The sequence below is a fragment of the Cervus canadensis genome, chromosome 11, assembly GCF_019320065.1.
Source record: "Cervus canadensis isolate Bull #8, Minnesota chromosome 11, ASM1932006v1, whole genome shotgun sequence".
In the NCBI taxonomy this organism is placed as follows: domain Eukaryota; kingdom Metazoa; phylum Chordata; class Mammalia; order Artiodactyla; family Cervidae; genus Cervus; species Cervus canadensis.
In genome coordinates, this window is record NC_057396.1 from 26,219,073 (window position 1) to 26,229,937 (window position 10,865).

Below are 10,865 nucleotides of genomic sequence, written 5' to 3' on the forward strand. Positions count from 1 at the left end.
TCTCTTGGCTCCACTCCACCTTAAAGCTGAAATGGGATTTACTTTTTCTGTTTCTCCCTCAGATTGGGGTGGGGGTAGGGAAGCAGTTGAGAAATATTTGTAAATATTCAGCCAAGCCAGGGTCACTGTCCCCAGGCTGAAGGGGCTTGAGTTTACACTCCAGCCGAAGACTGGACAACACTCCTCTTGGGAGCTGGTCCTCAAACAGACCTCCTCTCTCTGGATCAGGTAGAGGCTTAAAACTGACAAGAGGCTCAGCCCTCAGCTTTTTTTCCTTCCCCTTATTGTGACTCACCTTTTTGATCTGGGAGTTGAACACCATGGGGACTCCAAATGATCAGGCCGTCTTGCAGGCCATCTTCAACCCCGACTCCCCGTTTGGAGATATTGTTGGGTTGGACCTGGGAGATGAAGCAGAGAAGGAAGTAGACGAAGGTGAGTATTTGACCTTGGAATCCAGCTCTCCACACTGGCTGGTCTGCTACCTCACTGGGGTGGCAGAAGTAGGTGGTCTTACAAGGCTGCTCATTCCCCGACACTTGGATGATGACTGCTGATCCTCAGTGCACTGATGGAAGCTTGGCAAGAGTCACTGAGCCCAGAGGAGAAAGCCAGGGTTTGTCTTCCAACCCTGCCCCACGTTCAACTGTGGTGGCGGGGAGCGGGGCCATGTGAAATTCACACGTTTGTTAGAACAGATGGTATCACCCTCCACGGCATGGAAGACAGAAACAGGGCAGGGGGTAGCTCAGCTAACCAGTTTCAACTAAGCAGGCATTCAGTATCACCTTTAAATGCCAAGCCCTGAGCTAATGCTTCCGGATTGAATGTGCTCACTGGCTTTTCTACTGGCCCATAAGAGGACTGTCACCATCCGGAAGTTTTGATGCTCTTTATTTCTAAAGGAGCGAAGCCTAAGTCTTAATGAAACTTTAGGCTGAAAAGCTGAGGGAAGCATTGGAAATGGTTTTCATGACCCTGTATCATGGAGGCCTTCCTGTTGGAAGCAATGCACTAGAACAAAATGGGGACAGACTAATGAGTCGGAAAGACCTGGGTTCCAATCCAATCTGTGCAACTTCTGGGGGGTGTGACCTTCAACCAGTGATTTAGCTACAGGCTAGAGAGTTTGGGTTTCATTCTTTTGGCACTGGGGAGCCAACCAAGGCCACTTTCCCAGGTCTCTTTGGAACTAGGCAGTGCCAGAGCTCTTCCTCAGTGGCCTCTGCTCCCCCTGCCCCAAACACTGCATCTGATTGTAGTGACCTACACCCTGCCTGGTCAGCCCTGGCTCATGTCCCAGGTTCCCAAAGCCCAAGGGGACTGTTGCTTCCTGCTGCCAACCACACAGCTGTCTCCTGGCTCCATCCCCGGCACAGATGAAGTTTTCCCACGAGCACAGCTGGAGCAGTCCAAGGCCCTGGAGCTGCAGGCGGTGATCGCAGCAGAGGCTGGCGACCTCAGCACAGCCCTGGAGAGGTTTGGCCAAGCCATCACCCTATTGCCTGAGAGGGCCTCAGCCTACAATAACCGAGCCCAGGCCCGGCGTCTCCAGGGGGATGTGGCAGGTGAGGCGAGGGTCCCTGGAGCCTGTGCAGGGCGTTTGGGAGGACACAGACCAGAGATGGTGTGGCCGCGGGGCTTGGACATGGAGTGTGGGAAGTCACCGAGCTCTGGAACCTACGTCCCTACTCATAAGAGATACATCATGGGCCCTGCTGATCTCTTGGGGATATTGTGAGAGAGAGACTACAGTCTGTTTTTTTACAACATTTAATGAGAGCCTATATTGTAGCAGTGGGCTAGGTGCTGAGGACTCATAGCAATTACTATGTGCCAGGCACTAAGCCCTTGTATATATTTTCTTAATGGTAACTTTATTCTACCTTCTAAATCTGTTAACCAACACCCTTCTGTACAAGATGCATCTTGTCTTTCCTCTTTAATCATGGATTCAGAGATTCTGTTTTTTGTTTGTTTGCGTTGGGTCTTCGCTGTGGCACATGGAGGGGGCTTTTCTATTAATAGTTTGGCGCACGGACTTAGTTGCCCCATGGCATGTAGGATCTTAGTTCCCTCACCAGGGTCAAACTCCCAGCCTCTGCATTGGAAGGGGACTGAACCACTCGGGAAGTCCTCTTTTAAAAATAATAAAGGTTTTTAAAATTTATTTTTATTTCTTTTTTGGCCATACCCTGCAGCATATGGGATCTTAGTTCCCTGACCAGGGATTAAACTCATTCCCCCTGCAGTGGAAGGGCAGAGTCTTAGCCACTGGACCACCAGGGAAGTCCCCTGACTGAGCACTTTACATGTCAGTTGTCATCGTTTGTTTAGCCCTCACTACAACACTAAAAAGGTTCATGCTCTTGTCTCCATTTGGCAGATGATACACTAAAGCTTGGAAGTTAAGTAAAATGGCTTGCTAGTCATATAGCTGAGAAGTGGCAAAGCTGGGATTTGGTTCAGGTGGCAGGGCTTAATCCCCACGTGATACTGCTTTTCATGAAGCTCAGCCTTGAAGGCAGGACAGACAAAAACCTAATAGCCACATAATAAGCTGAGAGGGTTCAGCTTGAGGGTCTGTTCCTGAGGAGTGAGTTTTGAAGATGAGTAGGAGTTAGCTGGTTGGAGGGCAGCGAGTGGGAGAAGGCATGGCCTGTAGAAGTCCAGAAGTCATGGACAGGTACAGGGAGCTTCAGATCTCTACTCTGATTGGAAAAGGAGGGCTGGAAGGATGGAGTCTCTTCAAAGCCTGAGGTAAACAGAGGCCGAGAGAGCGATGAACTGGTAATATGAGGCCATGATCGAACACTGTCTTGAAAATACCAGGAATCACTGAGGAGTAACCCACAGAAGCGTAGTATGGAGCTACTAGGGCACTCGTGGTAGTGGTGTTCCTAGGGCCAGGAGTGCCAGGCTGGGGAGGCTGGGCTCCATTCTGAGGATATCGGGGAACTCCGAGGGCCCCTTTCCCAGGCTTGTCTGCCACCAGTTTGGCAGAGCAAGGCCATAAAGTCTGCTGGGGAAAGCCTACAGACCAGAACCCCAGAGAGCATCCAAGGGGTTTCTGCCTTCAGTTCCTCCAGACCAGCTCCTCTGAGGGAAATCAACAAATGCTGTGATTAGAGAGCTTCTCAACCCACCAGGTCAGGTAGGGAGCAGAATCCCTGCTGCGTTCTGAGAACCAAAACACAGAGGGCGGGGGAGATCAGCCTTGGTGTAGGATGCTGCTGGCACTCCCCTAGCTCCCTGCCCTGACAGGCTCAATAGACTGGAGGACAGGAGTGAATGGAAGCAGAGCCCAGAACAAATGCAGCTCGGTGGACCTACAGTGGGTACCAACTGGCTGCCTGAGGCTGAGTTCAGAGCTCTGATGCCTAAAAAGCCAAGTATTTATGAGGGTGACAAAAGTGCTGCAGGCCAGCTCTGGCTCCAAGACCTCCTTCAAAGAAAATTAGATACAAAATAATGAAGACCATAGAAATAAAGAATAAGGAGAGGCAGTCAGTAGAGAACACAGGTGAGAGAAGCCATTTTAAGGCATACAGAGGAAGAGGAGAGAAAACGTCTTGAAAAGTTAGAGAAGGATGTCTCTGGGTGATCCAGTTGCTAAGACTACATGCTCCCAATGCACAGGACCCAGGTTCAATCCCTGGTGAGGGAATTAGATCCCACATGCTACAACTAAGACCCAGCACAGCCAAATAAATACATAAAAATACATATTAAAGGGGGAAAAAAACGTTAGGGAATTCCGTAGTGGTCCAGTGGTCAAGACTGCCCTTCCACTGAAGGGGCAAGGGTTCAATCCCTGGTCACGGAATTAAGATCTTGAATACCGCCTGGTGCAGCTTCCCCCCCCCCCCCAAAAAAAACGGACTTATTATGTAAGAAATAGTTGTCAGTTAATACTAATGCTTTTGGACCCTAGGATTCAGAGTCAGTCACCTGGCTAATAATAGAAGGTTAATTATGTGTGGAAGAAACCACCTGCTTCGTGCCGGGCAACAGGAGCAGATTCATAATATAGTGACCACCCCTGTTCTGATATATCAGATGGTGGAAAATAACGCGGACAAGGCGAGACCTGGGCTTCAGTCCCAACTCTGCCACTAACTGGCTGTGCAGTCTAGGCCAACTTTTGCCCACTCTTCCAGTCTTATCTCTGCGTAACGGGAATAACAATACTGATCTCGAGGGTCGTGTGCGGGCGGGATGTAAATGGCCGAGCCCCAGAGCCTGCACTTGGGGCCGGATCTTGCTGGCCGCAGCCCTAACCCCTGCCCATCCGTCGGTCCGTCCCGCAGGCGCCCTGGAGGACCTGGAGCGCGCGCTGGCGCTGAGCGGCGGCCGAGGTCGCACCGCCCGCCAGGGCTTTGTGCAGCGCGGGCTCGTGGCGCGGCTGCAGGGCCGGGACGACGACGCCCGCAGTGACTTCGAGCGGGCGGCACGGCTGGGCAGCCAGTTTGCGCGCCGCCAGCTGGTGCAGCTCAACCCGTACGCGGCGCTGTGCAACCGCATGCTGGCCGACGTGATGGGGCAGCTGCGCCGGCCCCGCGACGAGCGCTGAGCGCTGGCAGGCGGGAGAGCGAGGAGTGTGGGGGGATGCGCCAGCAACCAATAAAGCTGTGGTTTCGCCCAGCCCCCGCCTGTGTCCGCGTCCGCTCGCCGATCCTCACAGGGATGCGCGCTCAGGGGTCCCCTACGCTTGAGACAGTCCCGGATCCGCCGCCCGGGAGGAAGGGCCCGTCGGACCGAGATCGGTCATCGATTGGCCCTGCCTGGCGCAGCCCCGGGCCCTGCGGCGGACTGCGGTGCTCCGCAGGCCTGAGCAGTTGCTCTGGCTGCTCTCGTGGAGTGAGCCAGGTGAGCCGCCCAGGAAGGCTGGGCGGAGGCGGGAGCGGGGATGCTTCTTCTCTACCCCTGCGTCCTGGATCACCTTGTCTTCGGCCCAAATCCGGAGGATGGGAAAAGGGAAGCGGGCAGGAGAGAGCCGGGGTCGGGAGACGGACGGTCCCTTTTGGGGAGGGGCTTGTATACCCGACTTGTCTGCGTATGTGTGGGGTGGGGATAGGTGGGTGGGTGTGATAGGTGGGGGTGTGTGTGTGTGTTGTGTGTCTTGGCCTGGTGCGGGCTGCACCGTTGCTCGTTGTTTCTGTGTACCTGCGAGCATGTGCCTGTTTGTCCCTTGGAGTCAGGGCTCAATTCTGCGCCCGCAGGGTGTACAGGTACATGCCAGCCTGGGTTTGGACCATGGGGCTTGATCATTTACATCTTTGCCTTCACCACTGTGGGTCATTCCACATTTGTGTTTCCGTGCATGGTTCATTTTTGTTTCTGAGACAAAATTCCTGGAGGAGTTACTAAACTTGCATGCTCTCACCTGGCTACTAACATCAAGGCCCGCCCCCTTCTCTCGGCAGCCTGGGGCCCAGGCCTGTGCCACCATGGCACTGCCTCCAGGGCCTACCCTCCCGCACACACTTCTGCTCCTGCCGGCCCTTCTGAGCTCAGGTACACCCCTGTTCATCCCTTGGCATGTGTTTGTGGGGTCAAGTCCCTGTCTCTCCCCTCCTTGCCTGCATCTTCAGTTTGGGTACCCACTTTTAGGCACCAGAACTGAGCTCTCCTCATCCACCTACCAAGGTCCAGCCAGTCCCTGGTGAGAGAACCCAGGTCCCTCTGGAACTGGACCTCACCCGTGTCACATAACAGTACTGTCCACCAGCTCTCCCCAGACTCCACTATGTTCTAGGTTGGGGGGAGCTGGCGCCACAAATTGATGGTCAGACCTGGGCAGAGCGGGCACTTCGAGAGAATGAACGCCATGCCTTCACCTGCCGTGTGGCAGGGGGACTTGGCACCCCTCGATTGGCCTGGTACCTGGATGGACAGCTGCAGGAGGCCAGCACCTCGAGACTGCTGAGTGTGGGCAGGGAGGCCTTCTCTGGAGGCACCAGCACTTTCACTGTCACTGCCCAGCGGGCCCAGCATGAACTCAACTGCTCCCTGCAGGACCCAGGCAGTGGCCAGTCAGCCAATGCATCTGTTATCCTCAATGTGCAATGTGAGTGCCCCTCGGGTGGCCAGAGAGGGGTTCTCTGCCTAGGGACCCCCAACAGCTACCAGGCAGGCAGTTTGCTAGGATGTTTTAACACTTAAGTACTTTGCAAATATTAACTCACTTTATTCTCACAACAATCCTATGAGTTAATTACTATTGTCCCCATTTTATAAATCAGAAAAGTGAGGCACAGAGAGGTTAAGCAATCTGCCCAGGTCATAGAGCTGGTAAGTAGCAGAGTCAGGATTCTGGACATTTGGTTCTAGTGTTTATGCCCTTATGAAATACTGTTTCTGGCAGACCCAGCCATCCTTTTTCCTGGTGCCCCCTAAGGAGAGGTTCAGGACCCTGGCTCCCTTCTGGGTTTGGGAAGAAAGGGCAAGGCAAGCAAGGGGCTGTGGTGGGAACATAGTGGTCTCTGCTTTGCACCAGTTAAGCCGGAGATTGCTCAGGTTGGGGCCAAGTACCAGGAAGCTCAGGGCCCGGGCCTTCTGGTCATCCTCTTTGCCCTCGTGCGTGCCAACCCGCCTGCCAATGTGACCTGGATCGACCAGGATGGGCCAGTGACTGTCAACACCTCGGACTTCCTGGTGCTGGATGCCCAGAACTACCCCTGGCTCACCAACCACACTGTGCAGCTGCAGCTCCGCAGCCTGCCACACAACCTCTCGGTGGTGGCCACCAACGACGTGGGTGTCACCAGTTCCTCGCTTCCAGCCCCAGGTGAGCACTGCACGCCATGGGCCCAGCAGAGCCTCGGGTGGGTGTAGGGTCAGGGTACAGAAATGGGAAGACTTGTCTTTTGGGTGAGTTCTCATGAAAGCTGTCCCTAGCCACCTTGGGCAAAGAGGACAGAGTAGGGACCTGTGGTGTCTCCGAGTCAAGGGTCATGGAACTAACCAGAGGACTACCTGCAGGGCTCCTGGCCACCCGGGTGGAAGTGCCACTGCTGGGCATCATTGTGGCTGGAGGGCTTGCCCTGGGCACCCTGGTGGGGTTCAGCACCTTGGTGGCCTGCCTGATCTGCAGGAAAGAGAAGAAGACCAAAGGTAAGGCCAAAGCAAGGGGGGACAGAGGATGCTGGGAGCGCGGAGATGAGATCAGGGGTGGGGGTGAGGGCACGGGCAGTGACTGGAGCTGGGCAGGTCTCTGACAAGTGGTAGGACAGGTCTTCCTGGGTGTGGCCGTGGTTTAGACCACATACATCCCAGGGAGCCGTGCTGGGCACTGGAACCCTGTCTGGTCATCTGAGAGGCCCCTTGCCCAAGGGACCTGGGCCTGAGAGGGCAGGGCCAGAGCCCAGAGGGGGTGGGTGCACTGAGACAGTGCTGTGGTTTCTCTCTCCTCAGGCCCCTCCCGGCGCCCATCCCTGATCTCTAGGTAACTCTCCTGGGGCTGTATGGAGGGGCCAAATGGAGAGGCGGCATGGGGACAGGCGGGATCCTGGGCTTTCTGGTGGTTCTGGAATGGCCTCCAAGCAGGAATCTGTTCCCACTGGTGCCAGGGCCCATCCGAGCCTTTGTCCTCCCGTAGTGACTCCAACAACCTGAAACTCAACAACGTGCGCCTGCCACGCGAGAACATGTCCCTCCCGTCCAACCTTCAGCTCAATGACCTCACTCCAGACTGCAGAGGTACACCCAGCAAGCTGTTTGCCCCAGCTTTATCTTCAGAGGTGCTTCTGAGAAAAAGAGACACGCTGGACCTCAGGAGGGGCTAGGCCCCATCGGGCACATGCCTCATCCCGGGCGCCACCCCCTTTGTCACCCCACAGGGAAACCAGCAGACCGGCAGATGGCTCAGGACAACAGCAGGCCAGACCTTCTGGACCCAGAGCCTGGTGGCCTCCTCACCAGCCGAGGTAGGGAAAGCGGCCTGCTGCCTTGCTCCCTTGTCCTCCCGCGTGTGCCAAAGGCCTCTGAGTCACCAAGGGCAGAGAGTGGTCTCCCAGCTTCCAAGAAATGAGGGTGACTGAGTCTCCTGGGATCTGTGACCCCGCAGGTTTCATCCGCCTCCCAATGCTGGGCTACATTTACCGGGTGTCCAGTGTGAGCAGTGATGAAATCTGGCTCTGAGATGAGGCCAAGACAGAGGGTACCTTCTTGGCCCCTGGGCATCCTCCTGGTCCTCGTCCAAGGCATCCTTTGCCTGGCCATGTTGCCAATGGGAAGAGGCCATGCCTCTGCCACTTTTGCTTGCCCCGGGGGCACGGGTATTCTTGGCCAGGCTGCCAGCTGGACCTACTCCTGGCTGGACCTGGACCTGTTCTGACTCCAGTTGGGGGCCTGCATGACTGCCCGTGCCCAGATGTGCCTGGAGGTCAGCTAGCATCTAAGCGTGGCATGGCCCTGCTGGCTCGGGCCGGCTCTGCCCGCACCAGTGCTCCTCAGCACTGTGTACAGCAAGCATGGGGCCTGCTTGGTTGGGGGGCGGGGGGCCTTGCACGTCCTGGATTTCCTTCATATGCTATGCAGCTTTGTTCCCTCAGGGAAAATTTAGGGCCCTGCTAGCTGTAGAGAACCAACCTGCCCTTTCCACATGAACCCACCCCTGATTCAGGGGTGCTGGTGAAGCACAAACCAGTCCTTTTTGCTGCATCTCTCTGCCCCTCTGCGCCTACCCTCTTGGGCATCGTAGGTTATACGCTGGACCTTCGTTTCTTCACTGGGCACTAGACTCCCCAGCTGGCCTGGGCCCTCGTGGTGTCAGAGCCTGGTATTGGCACAAGTCAGGAGACAAGAGGGAGGTGAGAAGTCTGGTGCCCAGGACTGCATGCAGCTGTGCCTCATTTTTCACAGGGTTGCACTTTAAGCACATCTCCTGGGAAGGGAGTGTGGCCCCGGGCCCTGCCTGTGGCTTTCCCGAGTTTGGCCTTTTTATGACTCACTGTGAGTGCCCTGAGCCCTTGGGGTTGATGGGTTTCTGCTCAAAATATCTCCCCTTTCCATGGGCGCCTAGCCCTGACCTCCCCATCAGCAGGAAACTGTTCTTGTCCCATCCTCCATCCTTTAGGGGATGGTCACAGTAGCACATCATTTGACAATGCTGGAAACCTTAGGGAGACGTGGGAAAGGAGGGGAGATCAAATATCCCAGAACAACCCAAGTACACTGTTGAAAGGCAACGTGAAAAAGATTGCAAATTAATAGCATGCAAAGTATATTTTTCCCTTGTTGATACCTTGTTTTGTAATTTTTCTTGATACCACCAAGAACAGTGCTGAGCACACAGTAGATTCAATAAACTTGACTGAGTGAATGTTACATGTCTGTTTCATTCCTTCAAAAAAATTTTTTTTTAATTCTCCATTTATCTCTGCTCTAATCTTTATTCCCTTCCTTCCACTATCTTTGAGTTTAGTTCTTTGTCTAATTCCTCGGGTTGTAAAGCCAGACTGAGTACTTAAATTTACTGCTTTATTTGGCTGTGCCCAGTCTTACTTATGGCATGTGAGATCTAGTTCCCCAACCAGGGATTGAACTTGGGCCCCCTGCACTGGGAACTCAGGAGTCTTAGCCACTGGACCACAAGGGAAGTCCCTGAGTACTTTTTTAATGTAAGCATTTATAACTATAAATTGCCTCTGAGCACTGCTTTTGCTGTAGCCCATAAGTTTTGGAATGTTGTGTTTTTGTTCTCATTTATCTCTAAGAATCTTAAGTTATTTTCCAATTTCCCTTGTGATTTCTTTGCCCCATTGGTTAAGTATCGTTTAACTTCCGCAGAATTTTTCAGTTTTCCTTGTGTTATTGATTTCTAACTGCTCTTCATGGTGGTCTGAGAAAGTACTTTGTATGCTATCTACCTTTTAAAATCTGTTGAGACTTAATTTGTGCCCTAACATATGTTCTATCCTGGAACATGTCCCATGTGCACTTAAGTGTATTCTCTGCTGTTGGCTAGAGTTCTGTTTGTGTCTGTTAGAACTAGTTGGTTTATTGTGCTGCTCAGGATATTTCCTTACTTATCTTCAGTTTGGGTGTTCTATCCCTTATTGAGAGTGTCTTGCTATTATTGTAAAACTCTTTCTCCCTTCAGTTGTCAACTTCGCCTCATATATTCTGAAAGTCTGTTATTAGGTGTGTAAATGTTTATAATTGTTGTATCTTCTTGCTGTATTGTATGTTCCTTTTATAAGTCTCCTACTTTTATTTCATGGATGTGGTATTTTCTCATCTCTCTGACAGTGGTTCTCAAATTTTTCTGCATATTGAAATAATCTGAGGAGCTTAAAAAATACAGATTCTTATATCCTACTTTCAGAGGTTGTGATTTCATTAGTCTGGTGTATTGTCTGGGAGAGGAAACTTATCTTTAGAATATCTCCAGTTGATTCTAACATGCAACCAAATTTGAGAACTACTTCTCTATGAATATTATAGTTAAAAAAAAGTTTAGTTTCTCTGATTTTCTTTGCTGTATTTTACTCTGTCTTTTTCTGGCTTTCTTCAAATGCCTAGTGACTGTACATTCATATTTAAGAATGAGAGCTGCAGGCACGCCTATGTGTATACACACACACACATACATACACACAAGGAGATACCCCAAAGCTGAATGCAAGCTGATGGGTAGGTAGCGGGACCGAGGCATTTGCTTAGATTACCCCATCAATATCTTTAGGTCTTTTCTCTTTGGCTGCTTAGGACTCTTCCAATATTCTACTTTGGAGGGATAAGCCTGGAAGAAGACTGAGAGCCTCACTGCTCATTCCTCTATTTTATCCTCTTACTTTAAATTTGGCCCCTTATTCCTGTTCTCAGAGTTGCTTAGTATTCTCACGTCCATTATCCACCCA

At 52.6% G+C, this 10,865-nt stretch overlaps 2 protein-coding genes across 11 annotated transcripts; both read left to right on the forward strand.

Annotated features, from left to right (window-relative positions):
• Positions 1 to 105: 105 nt before the first annotated feature.
• Positions 106 to 4,644, forward strand: TTC36 (tetratricopeptide repeat domain 36). 4 transcript variants are annotated; one of them, XM_043480758.1, is made up of 4 exons: positions 137 to 228; positions 354 to 435; positions 1,263 to 1,568; positions 4,311 to 4,644. In XM_043480758.1, the coding sequence occupies exons 3-4, from the start codon at positions 1,295 to 1,297 to the stop codon at positions 4,571 to 4,573; spliced, it is 537 nt and encodes a 178-aa protein (XP_043336693.1). In that variant the 5' UTR covers positions 137 to 228; positions 354 to 435; positions 1,263 to 1,294; the 3' UTR covers positions 4,574 to 4,644. The 4 variants fall into 4 exon arrangements, with proteins under 4 accessions (XP_043336691.1, XP_043336692.1, XP_043336693.1 ...); XM_043480759.1 differs by having other exon boundaries at positions 1,286 to 1,568; XM_043480756.1 differs by having other exon boundaries at positions 106 to 435.
• TMEM25 (transmembrane protein 25) lies at positions 4,609 to 9,330 on the forward strand. 7 transcript variants are annotated; one of them, XM_043480747.1, is made up of 9 exons: positions 4,609 to 4,869; positions 5,427 to 5,517; positions 5,759 to 6,070; positions 6,500 to 6,790; positions 6,985 to 7,116; positions 7,417 to 7,447; positions 7,601 to 7,701; positions 7,842 to 7,928; positions 8,069 to 9,330. In XM_043480747.1, the coding sequence occupies exons 1-9, from the start codon at positions 4,609 to 4,611 to the stop codon at positions 8,140 to 8,142; spliced, it is 1,380 nt and encodes a 459-aa protein (XP_043336682.1). In that variant the 3' UTR covers positions 8,143 to 9,330. The 7 variants fall into 7 exon arrangements, with proteins under 7 accessions (XP_043336682.1, XP_043336681.1, XP_043336683.1 ...); XM_043480746.1 differs by having other exon boundaries at positions 7,842 to 9,330; XM_043480748.1 differs by having other exon boundaries at positions 5,855 to 6,070; positions 7,842 to 9,330.
• Positions 9,331 to 10,865: the final 1,535 nt, after the last annotated feature.

Bases quoted from the DNA above. Each gene is read 5' to 3' on its own strand.
- TTC36 (XM_043480756.1), top strand. From the start codon at position 321: ATGGGGACTCCAAATGATCAGGCCGTCTTGCAGGCCATCTTCAACCCC. The intron at 436-1,262 runs GTGAGTATTTGA...ATCTGATTGTAG, and splicing joins AGAGAAGGAAGTAGACGAAG to TGACCTACACCCTGCCTGGT. The intron at 1,569-4,310 runs GTGAGGCGAGGG...TCCGTCCCGCAG, and splicing joins TCTCCAGGGGGATGTGGCAG to GCGCCCTGGAGGACCTGGAG.
- TMEM25 (XM_043480746.1), top strand. From the start codon at position 4,609: ATGCGCCAGCAACCAATAAAGCTGTGGTTTCGCCCAGCCCCCGCCTGT. The intron at 7,117-7,416 runs GTAAGGCCAAAG...CTCTCTCCTCAG, and splicing joins GAAAGAGAAGAAGACCAAAG to GCCCCTCCCGGCGCCCATCC. The intron at 7,702-7,841 runs GTACACCCAGCA...GTCACCCCACAG, and splicing joins CCTCACTCCAGACTGCAGAG to GGAAACCAGCAGACCGGCAG.